The 16686-nt window shown below is 38.6% G+C and overlaps 1 protein-coding gene across 7 annotated transcripts; it reads right to left on the reverse strand.

The window, feature by feature from the left end:
- Window positions 1-685: 685 nt before the first annotated feature.
- ZBTB34 (zinc finger and BTB domain containing 34) lies at window positions 686-16643 on the reverse strand. Of its 7 annotated transcripts, XM_055719567.1 has the most exons (4): window positions 16509-16618; window positions 9575-15955; window positions 8206-8332; window positions 686-6977 (listed from the first exon to the last, which is right to left on the reverse strand). In XM_055719567.1, the coding sequence occupies exons 3-4, from the start codon at window positions 8244-8246 to the stop codon at window positions 5456-5458; spliced, it is 1563 nt and encodes a 520-aa protein (XP_055575542.1). In that variant the 5' UTR covers window positions 8247-8332; window positions 9575-15955; window positions 16509-16618; the 3' UTR covers window positions 686-5455. The 7 variants fall into 7 exon arrangements, with proteins under 7 accessions (XP_055575542.1, XP_055575540.1, XP_055575538.1 ...); XM_055719565.1 differs by having other exon boundaries at window positions 686-11195; window positions 14305-15955; XM_055719563.1 differs by having other exon boundaries at window positions 686-11195; window positions 12386-15955.
- Between the last annotated feature and the right edge of the window lie 43 nt (window positions 16644-16686).

The raw sequence follows: 16686 nt of genomic DNA on the forward strand, positions 1-16686 counted from the left end.
TTGGTGAATTTTAACCAAATTTAACAGTATTGGCTTTGTTTCCATGAATCTAAAGCAAAAATTCTTTCTGCAAAATTCCAGTTGTCCCAGGAAAGGTTGGTCTTGCTCAGAGACCCAGCATTAGTATACAACTTGGTTGAGAATGTATTAACTCCTCCAAGAAGCTGCTTGTTACAAAGGCACTTACAGGAGCTGCCGACAGCCAGCTGCCATGAAACGAGTCAAGACTGCACTATCAGCTGAAAGTAACGAAGCAGTTGCTGGCTACTTGTGTTAAATTCTGGCTTGTGGGCTAGAAGCTGTACCCTACGCTCACCAAGAACAGTATTAGCTCTACTGTTACATCTGGCATAACATAAAATGCAAATGCTGCTGTGGAAATTAAACATTACCATCCTACCCAACTGACTTGCCTCTGGCTTGTCACCCAGGCAAGTGTTTTGCTTTGCTTTGAGAATTGGACAAGGTTTTGGAGCACAAAACTCGAATGATCATCCGGTCAGAACTAAAGAAGCAATGCTGGCAAAAAAGAGAAACTTCAAGAGTAGTTTGTCTCTAAAGCTTTTAGATTCCTAGTTGGTACATGAGTATTAAACCACAACTTTTTACAACACTACAGGGAAAGCATCTAAAATGCAAGTCCCTTGGTAATTAAATATCTAAATGTAGACACTGACACCATAGATTTGCTCTAGAAGCATTTTAATTTACAAACAGCAATTCCCATTGACTTTATACCATAAAAAAAGCAATTTACAAGCAAGAAACAAATTCATCAGAACAAAATAAAGCAGCACTGAAATATTCATGTCACAAATCTAAAAACAAAGTGAATACAAGAGTAAAATATCATTTGAATAAATATTTTAAAATTCATGCTATAAAATAATCCTTAATGGCAAGTTATTAATTGTTACAGCATCAGCTTAGCTAGCTTCATTTACTTCATATGGTGATGAAGTGTGGAGTTGTGAGGTTACCGGTTTATATTGCAAGATAATGACAACAAGTCAAGTCATTCAAACTGTTCAATTATTTATCATGAAAAACAACCATACAAATAAAAGTTATTTAAAAATACAATTTTTCAGTCAGAAACGAAACACTGTTAAAATCGTGCAAGAGCTCTACCTCTAATCAGATACACAACCAGAGGCTTGCAACGCAAGCCCAAAGGCTGAATTCATAGCATATGTAAATGGGAGACAGCAGTTTATGGTATCTACCATAGCAGGAGTTACTTGCATAAACTAGAAGCAAACCTGCTCAGCTACTGATACTTAGCTTCACATCCCCTGAAGAAATACAGGAACATGTGTCCCAGGCTTACTTGTTTGTTTAGCTTTTTTTTTTTTTTTTTTTTTTTTACATGTAAACTTGCGTAACTTAAGTTAATGCTGTCACAGGGATGTGCAAGTAGTATTAAATCTACAATATTAAATACAACTATTCTGGCACTTGTTAAAATATATGTAAAATGCACACAGATTATAAACTGAACATTTTGAATGACTTTACGAAACTTCCAATTTAATCACTGAGTATTATGAAATTTACAATTCATGAAATAAACAGATCCATATAAAGAATTTACATAATTCCCCAAATACTTTCAAATATAAAATTTAATAAATAACCCTGACCAGTCAAAAAGCACCATTCAAGGGTAAAATTCCCTTGGAAAATAGATTAGGTGTTGCATATTTGAGTCCCTTTCAATGGTTTCATATGAAACCTGTTTAGAAAAATGACAATAAAAGAATCACAGTAAACTAATACAAAAATTCAAATAATATATATATATATATATATATATTTAAAGGTAAAGCTCATTCAATCTTTTCCCAGCCCTTGATTTTATTCCTGCTATTCTTCCCATAACTCAGCCAAAACATATTAAGAGGCCTTATTGTTTTGTCTAAAAGTAAACCAAAGGCTTCAGCATAAACCATGAATTTATGCTCGGGAAGACTGCATTAAGAACTATCAATTTAGGCCTACAGTATATTCTGCTGAACAGTGAATTGACAGTATCCTTTAGGCTATTGAAAGATTTCACACTAAAAAAGCAGAGCCAAACTTGAGGCCTTATTGACCAAACTGAACTCTTAATATACTGTATTTACAAAGCTATTTTCTAAATGTATTTACAAGTTTAAAAGAAATAATATGGAAGATAACTGATTAAGAAAACTAAAATAACTGTTTAAAACCACAAACATTAGCAAAGGTATAAAATCCTCTATTTTCACAGTTTGTCATAACAGGTTAAACATCTAGAGGAAAGGACACTGTCACTGTTTTCACATTTGTCTATAATTAAAAAGGTAGATTAAGAAGAGACTCAATTATGAACCAGCCTATATAATTTCATGATTTATTTTGCTGTCAAATATTTCTTCACATATTTTATTGACTTCTGCATTTATTGTACATGAAATGTGTAACAGCTCTGTGCTAACTTAAAACTGTACAGAGACAAAAGACACTGTACAGTACTTCTGTTAATTCACTTAAAATAACACAGCATACTCTGTTTTGGTGGACTTGTGAAATGAACTTCAATCAGATAATGCTTCATGTTTCATGAGAATGTTAATCCTGGCATACCATTATGTGACAAGGCACAATTTAATTGCTGTTGCCAGGTTTGAAGTTCGTTTTCTACCAGAGTCACACACTTTGTAAGTGTAAATGTAATGCTTGATGATGTTTTATGCTCACCTACGTATGCATCCTTTGAAGCACTGCTGAACTTTACAGTACTGTGTTATGGCTTGATAATTATTAACACTGCTAGCAGTGGAAAGGGTAAATGGCGTATCGACACAAAGAGGAGCAAGCAGAATTTACAAACTGCTGAATCATGATTTTTTAGAAAAAGTCATCATTTCCTGCCCCTTAACAGTCACGTTGCAATGTTTTGAACCTGAACCTGTACAATCAAAGTGATGTTGGTTTTTTGTTTGTGTTTGTCAGAGACAATTTTGGATAAGTCACTCTTTGGTAAACTCAAACCATTTGAATACATTTACAAATACAAAGAACTAGATTTAAATAATGTTAAGATTGTGACACAGAGAAATTCAAGAAATATAAAATCAGTACCCATATCCTGCTATCCTCAACTCATACTTCCATGGAAAAAGTCACACCAAAGGCACCACAGCACAGGTCCAAGATAAAGGGTTAAGAATAACTGTACATTTCTTGGATTTTGCATGTCTCAAACTTAATTTATCAAAACACTTTTTTTTTTTTTCATTTAATTACTCAAAACAAACATTTAGGAAAAAAAACAGTATCAGAAACACCAACATGTTTTTAAGTGGGTAAACATATAGACTACCTTCCCTAGACACAGACATACACTTTCCCTTACCGGAACCAAAAGTTCTCTTGTTGCTTCAAGGAGAGAAACATGGAAACAAACATCTCCCACCTTCTACCTCTTTATTTAGGCAGTTTTAGGACAAAGAGGCGAATTATGTACTCAACTGAACTGAAACTGCTCCAGTGGAGCAGGTGGGGTTTATACTGCAAATTTGTACTTAATGAAATTAATTCTTATTGCAGACTGTCACAATATTAAGAACTAGTGTATTTAATAAAGCTACTGCACAAATACGTCCCAACTTCACAGGAGCCAAAAAAGCTTCACAAGATAGCAAACCCACCCTTTTTGCTTTCCTGTAATTTAGGAATGAGCTTTCATTTTGTAAATTTCAGGAGTTTAACAGCATGTTCACAGATGTATTTTCAATAGTTGCCAAACAAACGTAAGGCCCAATTATATAAAACCTGTATTTTAAAGAAGCATGTGCTTAATTTAATTCTGTTCATCAGGTAAAATTTTACACAGTAGTGTTTGCCAGTTCATGCTTTTGAGGTCTCTTAAGCTATTGTGTTTGTGTTGTGGTTTGTTTGTTTGTTTTGGGTTTGTTAGTTTGTTTTGGGTTTTTGGGGGATTTTTTTTTGCTTTCGCTTAACTGTTACCATTATGTTTCACATTTTGTATATTATACTGACCTAAATGATGAAGTTAGCACCGTATTAAAAAAAATAATTTGGTGAAACAGAAAGATTTAAGAGTATTTTTAAATTTGTTGGTAGTTCCTTTATGCAGAAAACAACCACTGAAAATAGTAGGGAAGCCATAGCAACTCTGTAATACTCACACAAGAAATAACAGACATATTGCTCGAAATTCCCATAGAGTATTTGTTGTTTTTTTTTTTTTTTAATACAAAAAAAAGTACAAATTCCAAGTGCTGACATATCACTTGGAGCTTTAAGTAGGAAGTCAATGTGCACCTGAAAACAGCTCTCTGTGAAGAGACCTATTAAAACACTGCTTGGAAATACTGTAGTTTAAACTACATCATCTCTCTCAGGTTTTAACCAACCATGAAGAGTGATGAAGTTAAATTTAATTACCTGGTATGGTTCTACAGTACGAAATGAAGGTAGATTCTGAGGCCAGTAAAAACACACTTAAAACCACAATGCTACTTTTAGGTTTGCTAATATTTTTTTTTTATATATATATATATATCTATCTCTATATATATAAAAAGGTCAGCACCACAGGTTGTCCAGCTTGCATTCTAGACAACAAAACCCCTCAACAATTTAACCATAATTTAATAGATTTATGGCATTTGGTTTACATATGTTATAAAGCAAAGCTATTAAAAAAAGATAATTCACTTTGCTCACTTTTGCACACAAAGTAATAGTTTAAGAAAATGAAAACCAAACAACATTCTTTTAAAACCAAAACCATCCTCCCGAAGTCTGAAGTCCTAAATCCTAAGCAGAGAGGAGACCTAGCAGTTGAAAGAGTGGTACATGTATAAACCTTGACATACTTTTACGTTCACCTCAACCAGAATAGGAAAAGTGAAAGCATTTTATATATATAAAGCAAATTTATATATATAAACAGACTAACTACCAAAAACAGTTAGTAAAAGCAAACAGATTTCATCGTGACACACAGAAGGAATCAAAGCTATAATATTCTCTCTCCCCACTGCTGTGCAACTCATTACCAGCAACAGGACTTAACAAATAAAATAAGGAAAATTACAGCTTCTTTGTGTATCCAGCAGAGCTGCCAATCTTATTCTAATATCTTTCTCCACTGGAATTTGTGTCTTGCCAGATCAACCCGTAGGGACACTTCAGCAGACTCTTCCTATCCTTTCCCCAGCACACTGTCTTGTATTTTGAGCATCTTCAAAAGTGGGGGAAAAAAAACCACAACAAAACAAACAACCCAGCCTCAAGAATACTTATGTAGTCTTCTCCAGAAACCATTTCAAACTGATTTCCGGAAGGTTGGGAAAATTAAAAGGCTGTTATACTTGTACTGAAGATTACTAAAAGAATAAAATATTTAAAAAATACATTAGTAATGTGCTTGTTTGTGTTGCACTTAGAATGTAGTATTTTAATCAGATGTGTTAGACATTGCATGAATTTCCATACTAGAATCCATAGCTTCAGAAGCTGAAGCATCATTATCTACTTTCTGTTCCACAAATGCTTCTGTTCTGTCTGGAGACTCTACCCTGTTTCTTACTTCTGTTACCCCAGGGTGGTTTTTTCGCAAATGCTGGTTTAGTGTACCCTGGAAAGGAAAACATTTTCCACAGATCTCACAGCGAAAGGGCTTGTCATCTGTGTGACCACGAATATGATACTCAAGTTGGTCCTTGCGGGTATACTTCTTCCCACAAAACTTGCACACAAAAGGAGTTATTCCCATGTGCAATCGCATGTGTCGATCAAGGCTCCCTTTCTGGTTGAAGGACTTCCCACAGTAAATACAAATTAGCCTCTCATTGTATGGGTACCAATGACCTCTTGTATTTCTTTCCCGTGGACTGTTTTCATATCCTGGGTTACTCACCATGGATTCGCTGTCAGCCCCTTGCACCAAGCCCTGAACATCACTATGCAAGTGACCAGTGGATACCCGTTTTTGGCGTGCGCGACCCCCTCTGAAACAGCTCAGCATTGACCTCGAAGGACTCGTATTGCTCAGGCTTCCGAAGGTTTCAGACACACCTGTAGCCTGTGATGAGGCATGGGTAAACGAATAAACATGTTGTAAGACAGACCCATAGGAACCAACATTTACTGCCACCACTTGCTCTCCATCCACCATTTCAGTATGATATCCATCATCACCAAGGGAAGAGCTATCAGAGCAGCTTGGCCTGTCAGACTTCTCCATTTTAACTTTCACCTCTGCAATCTGACTTTCCCTTACTATCAAGTCTCCTTGCTCATGATCACCTTCAATCTGAATCTCATATTCAGAGATACTCCCACTGCTTCCTCGATCTGAATGCCCTTCTTCTTGCAGACGACTACGTAGAGTTTTGCCTGGAGTAGTTTCCATCCTAAGATCGCTGCCTGCTGTTGACTGTCGCACCTGAGAGCAATAGGGGGGAGATATCTCAATAGGATTGGCAAAGTAGCTGCTGTCTTTAACTCCATTGCGATTTTCTGAATTTTCTTCAGCACCAACAGTGACAGAGTCAACATCACCAACACTGATCTTTGAATGAATACTCTCCAATATCTGTGTGCATTTATCAATGACGCACTGCATCTGTAGAAAGCTAGCTGCAGTTAGAAAACTAACAACATCCTTCAGCTGTAAGGACATCCTTCCAGTGTAACAAAAAGAAAGCAACTGTTCAAAAACATTGGGATTTTTAATAACTGATATTGATAAGCCACTCATGGTGCTTAATGCTGAATGGTCACGGAAATACGGAGAACTGGCAGCTAAGACAGCTTTATGGGCTCGAAATGGCTGACCCTGAATATGCACAATTATGTCACATAGCTTTCCTTGCAAGCGGAGTTCATTTAACTGGCTCAGAACAGTGTTGCTGTACTCGGGCACATCAAACTGAATGAAACTGCTGCTGTCCATTTCTACTGATGTAAAGAGTAATCTGAAAGAAAAATGAGAAGATTTACAACTGAGAGTGAATACAGAGTTTTCCATTTCAAAAATAAATGCTTGCACCTGCTGAAGTTAAATCACCAGATCTGTTTAAGGTGCGTTACAAGAGAATCTACCCATTTCTTGCATTTCTGTAATTTGAATTATCCCTCTGCAAGTCACAATTCAATTGCTTATAATACATCACAGACTCCCTGGGACGGTCTAAGTCCAGTTTCTGGTAAGAACTGCAGACATACACCCACCCTCCCAAAAGAGTAATTTCATAGTCACTAGACAGTTTAAAAGCTTCAGAATCTTTAGTAGGTGTTCAAGCCAGATAATACATTGACACTTGCAGGAAACTGCATTGTTAAATTGCCCAAGAATGATCTGTGGAAGGTGCTTCATCAAGTTTGAAAAACCTGCCAAAGGAAAGCCACAGGCACATACGTGTGCATGTGTGTCTGCATACACACACACAAATATTTAAAAAAACCACCATTCCTTAGGCCTAGATAAGTCAAACTGATTTCAGAGGCAATGAATATACTACACCAATGACATTTCTGTTTAAACATTTACCTTCTTAGAAAACAATCTCCATCATTATTTTTAAAAAGTAAAAATCAATCTTTCAATATTCACATCACAAAATAAGGAAAACCTAGTGAAAGGAAACATTTTAATCGTGGACTCAATTCCAAACTATTTACCCAGTGTGTCAGAGGTTCCCAGATAATATTGAATTTGCATCAACGGGAGGCAGCATTTGAAGGAAAAGCATTAGAGCCACCCACAGACTTTCATTTTTTTTTTCCTTTAGTGATTTTAGGTTTTGGGGTTTTTTTATAAACCATGATGTGAACTTTGAAGCTCATCTGACACAGCAGTGGTTTCCTAGCGGAAGTGATCTGACATTTAAATTCTAACCTAACTCAAAAGCCATGGGTAGGTAACTCAAACTTGCCTGATACTCAGGGAAAGGATGTTCCGAGAGGCTATAGAGAAGCGTATACATTTCAAGACAAGATCTAAAGAAAAACAGTTTACCGGTTTTTCAGAGTATTATAAAACACACACACACTTGCCCCCTTGAGAGTGTCTATCTGTAGCAGACATCACCTTACATTTCCAAGACTGGGCCCCCAATTAAGTGCCCAAGAATCTGCAGTCTTTTATTGCTATCCTTGTTCTTATTAATGTAGAAGTCCAAACACATAGTATTGCCACCATACCTGCTTTTCCAATTGAACAAACTGATCTCAACATCATCCATTGACTTCTGATGCAGGAAGCATGTCCAATGTATCACAACATACTAGTGGATTATTTTTTTTTCCTATTTATGTCTTATGTTACATGCTGTAATGGGACACATGAACAATTTAAATCAAATTATGAAAATTCAGGCACTCTAAAAACAAAATCAACAGGCAGAAATATGATAAAAAGCCTCTACAAGGAAGAAATGGAGCTGTATCAGCTGTCGCTCAAAACTAACATTCATAATCTTCACAAATGGAGCGTCTCTTCAGCAGAGAACCAGGACAGCCAGCTTCCTGACTTGACTAATATGTCTGGTCTAGAGAACTGTCAAAAACTCTCACAGAGCATTCAAAAGGTTATCAGAGTTGCTAAACATGTTCTGTAAATTACCGATGTGTCATAGATTAAAATGGGCAAATCAGACTTCATTTGAGATTTTATAGTTGTTACGTAAAAGCAGGGGAAAAGACATTTTGTATGTTCTTTTCTCTGATGAAGGAGAAAAGGAATAAACCAGAAAGTGGTAAGATCGCAGCCATGTATACAAAGATAGCTTTGGCAGGACAGTTTTTATTCAGCGAACAAAGCTACAAAATGATTTGGAGCTTGTGAGCTGATGCAAGTCAGACATAGGTCAGAAATCAAGTATTACACAAACCAACCCCAACTGAACAGTGGGGTTTACCCTTGTTACTCTGAGCATCCCTGCATGTTGTGCAGAGGACCACTGTTCCAGTCCCTAGCAGATACATCCACTCCATGGGGAAGACAGAAGTCTCCCCATGTTTGCCAACTTCACTCTCATTTAACAGGGCAGTAGGCTTCCTTAAAAACCCAACATAGGTCATTACCTTTAATTTGTGGGGCTTATGAACTATGCACAGATGCAACACGAAAACATCCCTGATTAAGCTTCTCCTTGCTAAGTGGAGGAAGAGCTTTTGTTGACCTGAAGTGACACGTTACCTAGGCTGAGGACTGTGTACAAACTAAAAGACCAGTCCCCAGCAGCAATGATTTGTTGTTCCTGCATCATTTCAGATCTTTGAACTAAGGAACCAGATCTTGGTCAAGCCTCACACAAATCCCATCAGAAAGACTCGGGGGTTTGTGTCTAGAACGTACAGAAAGTTTGTCATTTATAGAAAGCAGCCTTCTTCCTTGCCCTGTATTTCCCTAGGGGCTCCTACTCAACAAAATGGAGAACTTAAGACAAAATATTAAAATACAAACTGTCACCGCTAGCACTAGTCCAGACAGAAGGAATGAATTAAGGACAATGAGTTTCTATACCCATCTGCTCTTAAAAAAAGAAAGTGAACAAGCTACAGCACGCACTTGTGACTACTTTTCCACCTTAGTTTCTTCCTTGAAGATGCATGCTTCCTGTGATCTTGAAAACATCGGTAGAAAGCTGGGGTTAAATAACAAAAATTTTGAACAGCAGCAGCACTTGACAGAAGGGGAACCTTCTTTCGCTTTCAGCCAAACTCTGCAATCTCTAGCTGAAAAGGTCCTGGAACTGACGAGGTTGCCAATGAACACCACATTCAGGAGTAGGCGGGACTGTAGCAGGAACAGCGCAGACTGCAGTAATTTTGCTGGGTTTAGTACCAGGCTCCCCCACTTTCTTGCATCGATTTGGGAAGGCAAGACCCGGGGAAAAATCTGGGCATTACACATGTCAGAGAAGCAGGCACCACTACCAATGTTTTATTGATGAATAATGATTAGAAGAACGATCTTATTTATTCACATAAATCCCCAATGTCACTATCTAGAAAATAAAAGTAATCTTTAGGTTATATTCCCATACACAAGAAGGTTTTATTTTATTTGTATACAGAATCAAGTTAGCAGTTCCATAATCAAATTCCAGTAGAATTAACCAAAATACTGTTCAGTGGGGTACTGTACCATAACAATACTCAATTATTCATCAGTGCTGGCAGGCCAGTAGTTCTTTCAAGACTTTATGATTTATGGTTGAAGTATTTCTGAAACAGTCCTGGGAGATCACTACAGTTTGAAAAAGCTAATTAGAAATGCCCTATTTTTTAACAGCTTTCTCCGAATTGAAATGTGTCTCCCTAACCTCTTCTCTTTTGGGGTGAGGTGAGTAGCATTAAACCGAAGCAGAAAGGTACTCTAAAACACAAATTAACTTTGGACACATCCACTGTATGCTCTGAAGAAAAAAATTATCACTACAGTTAACCAGACAGTCATAAGGAAGATCTGCTTCCCGGAGCAGTAAGAATATAACTAATTTACATCACAACACAGAATTAGCAGAGGTGAAGAAAAAAATAATTAATGTGTATTCAGAAGTCACGTCCAGCACCTTCCATATTTCAGCACATACAGAAGTAACCTGTGTTCTTTAGGTCCAGGACCACAGTATAGTAGTTCAGAATGAAGACAATTTTATTTGTATTATACAGACTCAACCATTTGGGAGGTAGTGAGAACCAAGACAACTCATAGCAATGTTAGGAACTCTCACTGTTAAAAAGTAATGCATTTTGTCTTGCTTTGGCTTGCTCCCCTGATTGTGGGATAGTGTAATGTTACGTTAAAGTCCTGTAAAATTTAAGTTCACCTCTGGGCACCTGTCTATGAATAGGTCCTCTCTCAACTCTCCTGCGAGTAAGTAGATGAAAGTGCTTCAGTTTTTCACAGATATTATGTGTCCAAGACATTGGCTGAAAGCTTTCTGATTTTAAAGCACTGCCCAGAACTAAGTTCACTAAGTCTTAGCAGGGCTCTGTGTTGAGCCTCCTGTCTATTTCTGTAGGAGATGATCCAGTCACACTCAAAAGCATCATATCAGTTCTCTTTGCGTCAGTATTACATTTATTCATCAGGGTCTTATACAGCAAACGCAGACCATAGTACGAGTTTACTAGTAGTGGATCGCTGCCCTATGTCTTCAAACAAAAGTGTTCATTGAAGTAACCTGTGAACATGAGAGTGATACGCATTTAACATTTCTCATTAGATTTCAGAAGAAACTTACTTTAAAAATTATGTTCTATGAAAGCTCTTATTTCACTTAAAAAACAAGAATAGATGGTGACAAAACACATTTGGTATTTAATTTTACTGACATCATATAGTAGCAGCAGGGAAGCATCATATAACTACAACACGAAGCTGTGTGTCTGCCAATGTCGTATTAGTTTCTGCTTCTAAGTCTGCACCTGTTTAATTTCATTCACTCACTAATGTATGATTTGCTGTTCTCGTAGACACATGCATGATAAAATTATGCTCATTTTAACTCACACAAAGGTGTGAGAAAAGATCCCTTGCATTTTCTTTAGTTAGCTCAGCAACGTGGGTTCCTTGGGGAAAAAACACACATGATAAATGATTACTGCTGTAGCATGTGTCTGAAAACAGAAATACATAGAAAAGTTAGGATGGTCACAATGAATATTAAGACTGAAACAAAAAAAAGTGCTCCATGACACCAGGAACAGATACTCCATGCATTACTACTCAGAACACAGAAAAAGCAAGAAAGGAAACAGGCATATTTATAAATCAGTGCACTCCTCCCTTGCATTTTGTAGGATTCAGTAGTTACTGCACCATCACTGCAAAAATGTATTATCATTCAAGAGATTTTTTAGCCTAGCAATGTAATCCTATCAGCTGTGATCATGGAAGTTTTAGGGCAAAAATCTTCCTCACGCTCCTTTCAGTCTGCACTTGCCTTAGTGTTCAGATTACAGCAGCCGCAGTAATTAATGCTAGTTGTACCAAATTAAGACTACAATCAGATCTGTTGCAGTCTAAGGGCATTTCTAAGACAGTCCAATTTAAATAATCTCTGAAAACAGGGAAGAAACTGATCATATAATTTTTTACCAGTTTACACCTCTCATAAGAGTAAAGAATTATATTATCTTTTAAGAGTCAAGACACAGTACCCTCGGATGGCCTCACATAGCGTGATGACACACAGCACTGCTGCTTCACTAAAAATCTGGCCCCTGAAGTATGGTAAGCTTCTCTACAGCTAGAAAACATATTTTAATATTGTAGTCATTAAAAAAAACCCCAAAAACAACAAACCAAAAGAAAAAAATGCTACTTTCCCAACAATTGAGATAATTTTGTGCAGAACTACAACACACTTACAATAATATAAGCAGTACTATGTAGATATGTAGTGCTGGTTTTTTGCATCAGTTCTTCCTAAATTCAAGCAGCCATTTTCTTAAGAACTCTCCAGCCCTTAAAGATCATGAAGGAGACTAAATTATTTCCTGTTTATCTCAAGTGAGATAATCAGATACTACTCTTTTTTAATATAGATCAATTGCACTAGAGTCTTTTTCATAAACACACAAAAAATAATAAAAGTAGAGCCTTGTGTATTTTCAGCTCATTCACGCAGTCTATTTTGTGGTCTATACAACACACTGCCAGAGGCATCCTCCTGGTGACGGAAAATACACCTAATGACACACTTCTCCATGTAATTTATGCACTAAAATGATAGACATTCATGGACATATATATTTACAAATTGAAAACAGCTCCTTTAAACCACAGAAAAGATGACTGGGGGAAATGTTTCTACTTGATACTTAAGAGAACAACTGGAGCTTAATGGAAGTGATATATAAAATAAGTCTTTGTGTACTAACTAGATTTTTCTAAACTGACGGCACTACATAGAACTAACATTTAAAAGCTCTTTTAACATAACATCACATAAATCAGAGCACAACAGTAAGTAAAAAACTGAAAGCTTTACTCTTTTTGAATTTGGTCACCTACATCTTAATCTCGTAGCAGTAATACACATGCACATGACTGTTAACTAAAACCAAAGAAATTAATGACACATAGCAATAGGCTTTAAGATTGGTGGTAAAATTGCAAGAATCTCCTTGAACACATAAAGTGACAGTTTCTTTCAAAGCTTCCCTTGAATATAACATCAAACAAGTATGGACTTCACTGCTCAAGTATTTGTCATGTCCAACAAGATAATTTCCTAAATCACTATTACTTATACTCTTCCTTTGTGGACTCTTGGTTTCCAGAGAATTACAAAGCTGAATTCTAGAAGCATTATTATCCATAGAAGAATAACTCAAACAACAATCTTTGCTTAGGTTGATTTGTATTACTTGTTTTTAAACTCATTAGAACATATTTAAACTTCGACACACTGGAGAGTACAACTAGAGAAAATGCTGCATATAAATGTGAAAATTTGGAGTCTCAGGATAAATAAACTGTCATGGGCTCAGATGGAAGTTTAAAAAAAGAGTTGATACACGGATCCTAAGAGACGCTACAGAATAACAGAAAATTCTGTTAATGCTTCTGTTGTAGCATGAAGTTTTGTTTTGTTTGCAGCTTCTCCAATAGAATCTTTTGGCATCTTTTACATCTACAGCAATCTCAAAACTCTTTCCAGCTCAGTTCAACTCATCATTCTGTTAAATTTGCCTCTAACAGGTAAATAAAACTGCCAGTATGATTTAAAACAGCTAGCACAAGCCTGTGTTTACATATAAACTCCCTGCCCATACTTTTGTTAAGTTCAGTAGCATTTTGAACAGTCTACAGAAAATCCATCCAAAAAAACCCCAAACCCTAAATGAGAACCGATCTACTTTTCCAGTAGGCCAGTAACAGAGCTATGCAATCTTACAGAAACGACCGTGTCTCTCAAAACTACCTGGCTATGGAAAAAATAGTTTATTTCCTAACAAAACAGGATTTCAAATCCTCATTCCTCCAAATGTTAACCATTCACAAATCATTCTATAGACATAATTCACAAGCTGTCTTAAGTCTTGGGAAAGTCTGACCTAAGCTTAAATGCCCACTAGAATCAAAGGAAATACAGACAGTTTGGCCAAAACTTGAAATAGTGAATTATCTGTAGTAAAGCATACAATAAAAAGGTGAACGTGTCTTGTTACTCTTCAGAAAACATCTTTGGAAATGAGTCTGCTTCACTTCTATTTTAGACTATAATACAGAATCTGTTATAGTAGTGGAAACTACACAATAATTTAAACACCTCACTACATTACCTCATAAAAATGCAGGAATCCCCCAGTTTCCTCAGAAAGTGAAGCCAGTTAGCACAGGCTGACACGTAGTTACTACAAAACTTAGCTCTCGCACACTTTCATCAGTAGATATCGGAACACCACAGTGAAAGTCAGTGTTGTTATTCCTCCTCTGCAGACAGAGAGGCGATACTCTACTCAAAGTACTTAACATCTACAGCAAAATCAAGAGTAAAGCTTGTGTCTGTCAGGCAAGCCCTGCTGAAGTGTCAGAGAACACAATCCCATCATTTGCATGGGTGAGAAACACATTAAACTCCTATGCTTTTAGCTAACAAAAATTGAAAAGGATTGATTTTTACCTCACCAACATTCAAAACATGATGAATAGAAAACCACTTGCAGGAGTGGAAGATTTTAACATCAAAATTAAAACAAATTAATTTATATGTATGTATATACATACACACATGCTAATATTGCTAACCCTACAAACCTATTCTCAATCCTTACTATGGTGCAGCAGGGAAGTTATTGGAATTGCATATTTAGCATTTCATAGAAAAAACGCAGGAGCCTCTTATTTGAGCAAATATCCAAAGAAAGCAGTTGTGAAACTGAAGTCCAAGGGCCACCTTCATCCCTTATTCTCAAACTGTCTTCCTCACAATTGCTTGCCTGTATGGAAGTGATTAAAAGAGTGAAAATGAAACAACTATTGATGCATAAACATACTTCCACCCAACGATTAGAAACCTCAATACAAATAACCTCTAAATTTTGGCTCTAGCAGCCACGTTACTACAAAAGCAGTTACAGGTATGTATCTATTTCTGAATGCAGAAAAGAAAAGTTACTAGAAGGCAAACTGGAGATAGCCAAGATCAGCAAAAGCACTGTGACAGACAAATAAAAAAAGGGGGCATATTTATGATACATACACTTTAAATCAGCAAGATCTTACAATGATGACAAACATCTATTTTGTGCACAAATTTCGTAACATGCCTATTATGTAATCCTAAATAGTTACTGTCCACATTTTCTGAATATTTGAGACATATGCTTTGAGAACCCACTATCAGCATAAAAACCCCACAACTGATAGGATGAAACTTGCAATATTCAAACACCCAGAACTTTTAAGAAGTGGGGAAGGAAAGGAGGGGGGACAGGGCTTTTGCAGCTTCTACTATTACAATAATAAATTATTTGCTACCAAAGTAATACTTGGTTATTACTATGCGTTTTAACTGGTCTACTTTTTTTTTTTTTTTTAAAGTTATCAAATCATAACTTTTTGGCTCCAGTGTTTCTTTTAAGCAACGAAGAAGCTACGCTCTCTAGATCCCAGCAACATTTTTTGTGGTAGATTTAAAGTAGCTCTGAAGAACACATTTTCATAGTATTTTCCCAGTCTGTTATTTCTGATAGACTAAGCGCTTTGTAGCTCTCATTGAACAGGCAATGAAGCACAGGCACGTTCTGATTCCAAACGTTGAGGATTCGGTGACATGTGCCACCTGCAGCGCAGCTTGTCCCGCGCCACCTTTCCTTGCTGGCAACCGGGCTCTCCCACAGCGACGTTTCTGAGACTGTTCAGGCTTGCTCCAAATTCACTCTCAACTTTGTTTTATTATAAAACAAATCCAGAGCTGTATGCTGTGCACACCTGCAGGGATTTTGAAGGGCCTTCGCAACTGCAGAGATCGGGCATTCCCGAGAACTTCCAGCTCCTCTACCGGCCCCGCGGCGGCTGAGGGGGCTGCCAACGGCGCCGGCCTCCGCCCGCCGAGCCCCCGCTGCCGCTCGCTTTATGCCTCGTTCGGCTTGGCGGAGGGCCGAGGCGCTCCCGCGCTGGCCCTGCCCACCGGCCAGCCCACCGGCGCTACGGACGCGGACCCAGGTTACGCGACGGCCGCTCCCGGCGAGAGGCGGCTGGGAGCCGAGCGGGGCCGCTCCCGACGACAGAGCCGCTGCCAGGCGGCCCGCCCCGCCGCTCGGCCCCGCGGCAGCCGGCCGGCCGCGGCACCGGGCCCCTGTTCGCCGCGCGGGGCCGCGGCCGAGCCCTGCGCGGCGTCCGGGCCGCCCGTCCCGCGGCCGCCGGGGCCTGTCAGCGCGCCGGGACCCCCTCCCCGGAGAACGGCCTCCGTCCCGCGCGGGCGCGCCACGCCGACCCTCGGGCCGGGCGCCCGCTGCGCCGCGCCGGCCCGCCCGCTGCTCACCTGGAGCTGTCAGGGTCTCTCACATGGCGGGTGCCCGGCCCGGCCCGTCTCCTGCCCGCTCCCACCGCCGCTTCCCGCCCGCTCCCACAGCTACTCGCACCCGGAACCGATTCCGCTGGCGGCGCTTCCGCTTCCCGGTGCGGCAGGCGGGGCCGCCGCCCCGCCCCGCCCCGCCCCG

Source organism: Falco cherrug, chromosome 9 (assembly GCF_023634085.1).
Source record: "Falco cherrug isolate bFalChe1 chromosome 9, bFalChe1.pri, whole genome shotgun sequence".
NCBI lineage: Eukaryota > Metazoa > Chordata > Aves > Falconiformes > Falconidae > Falco > Falco cherrug.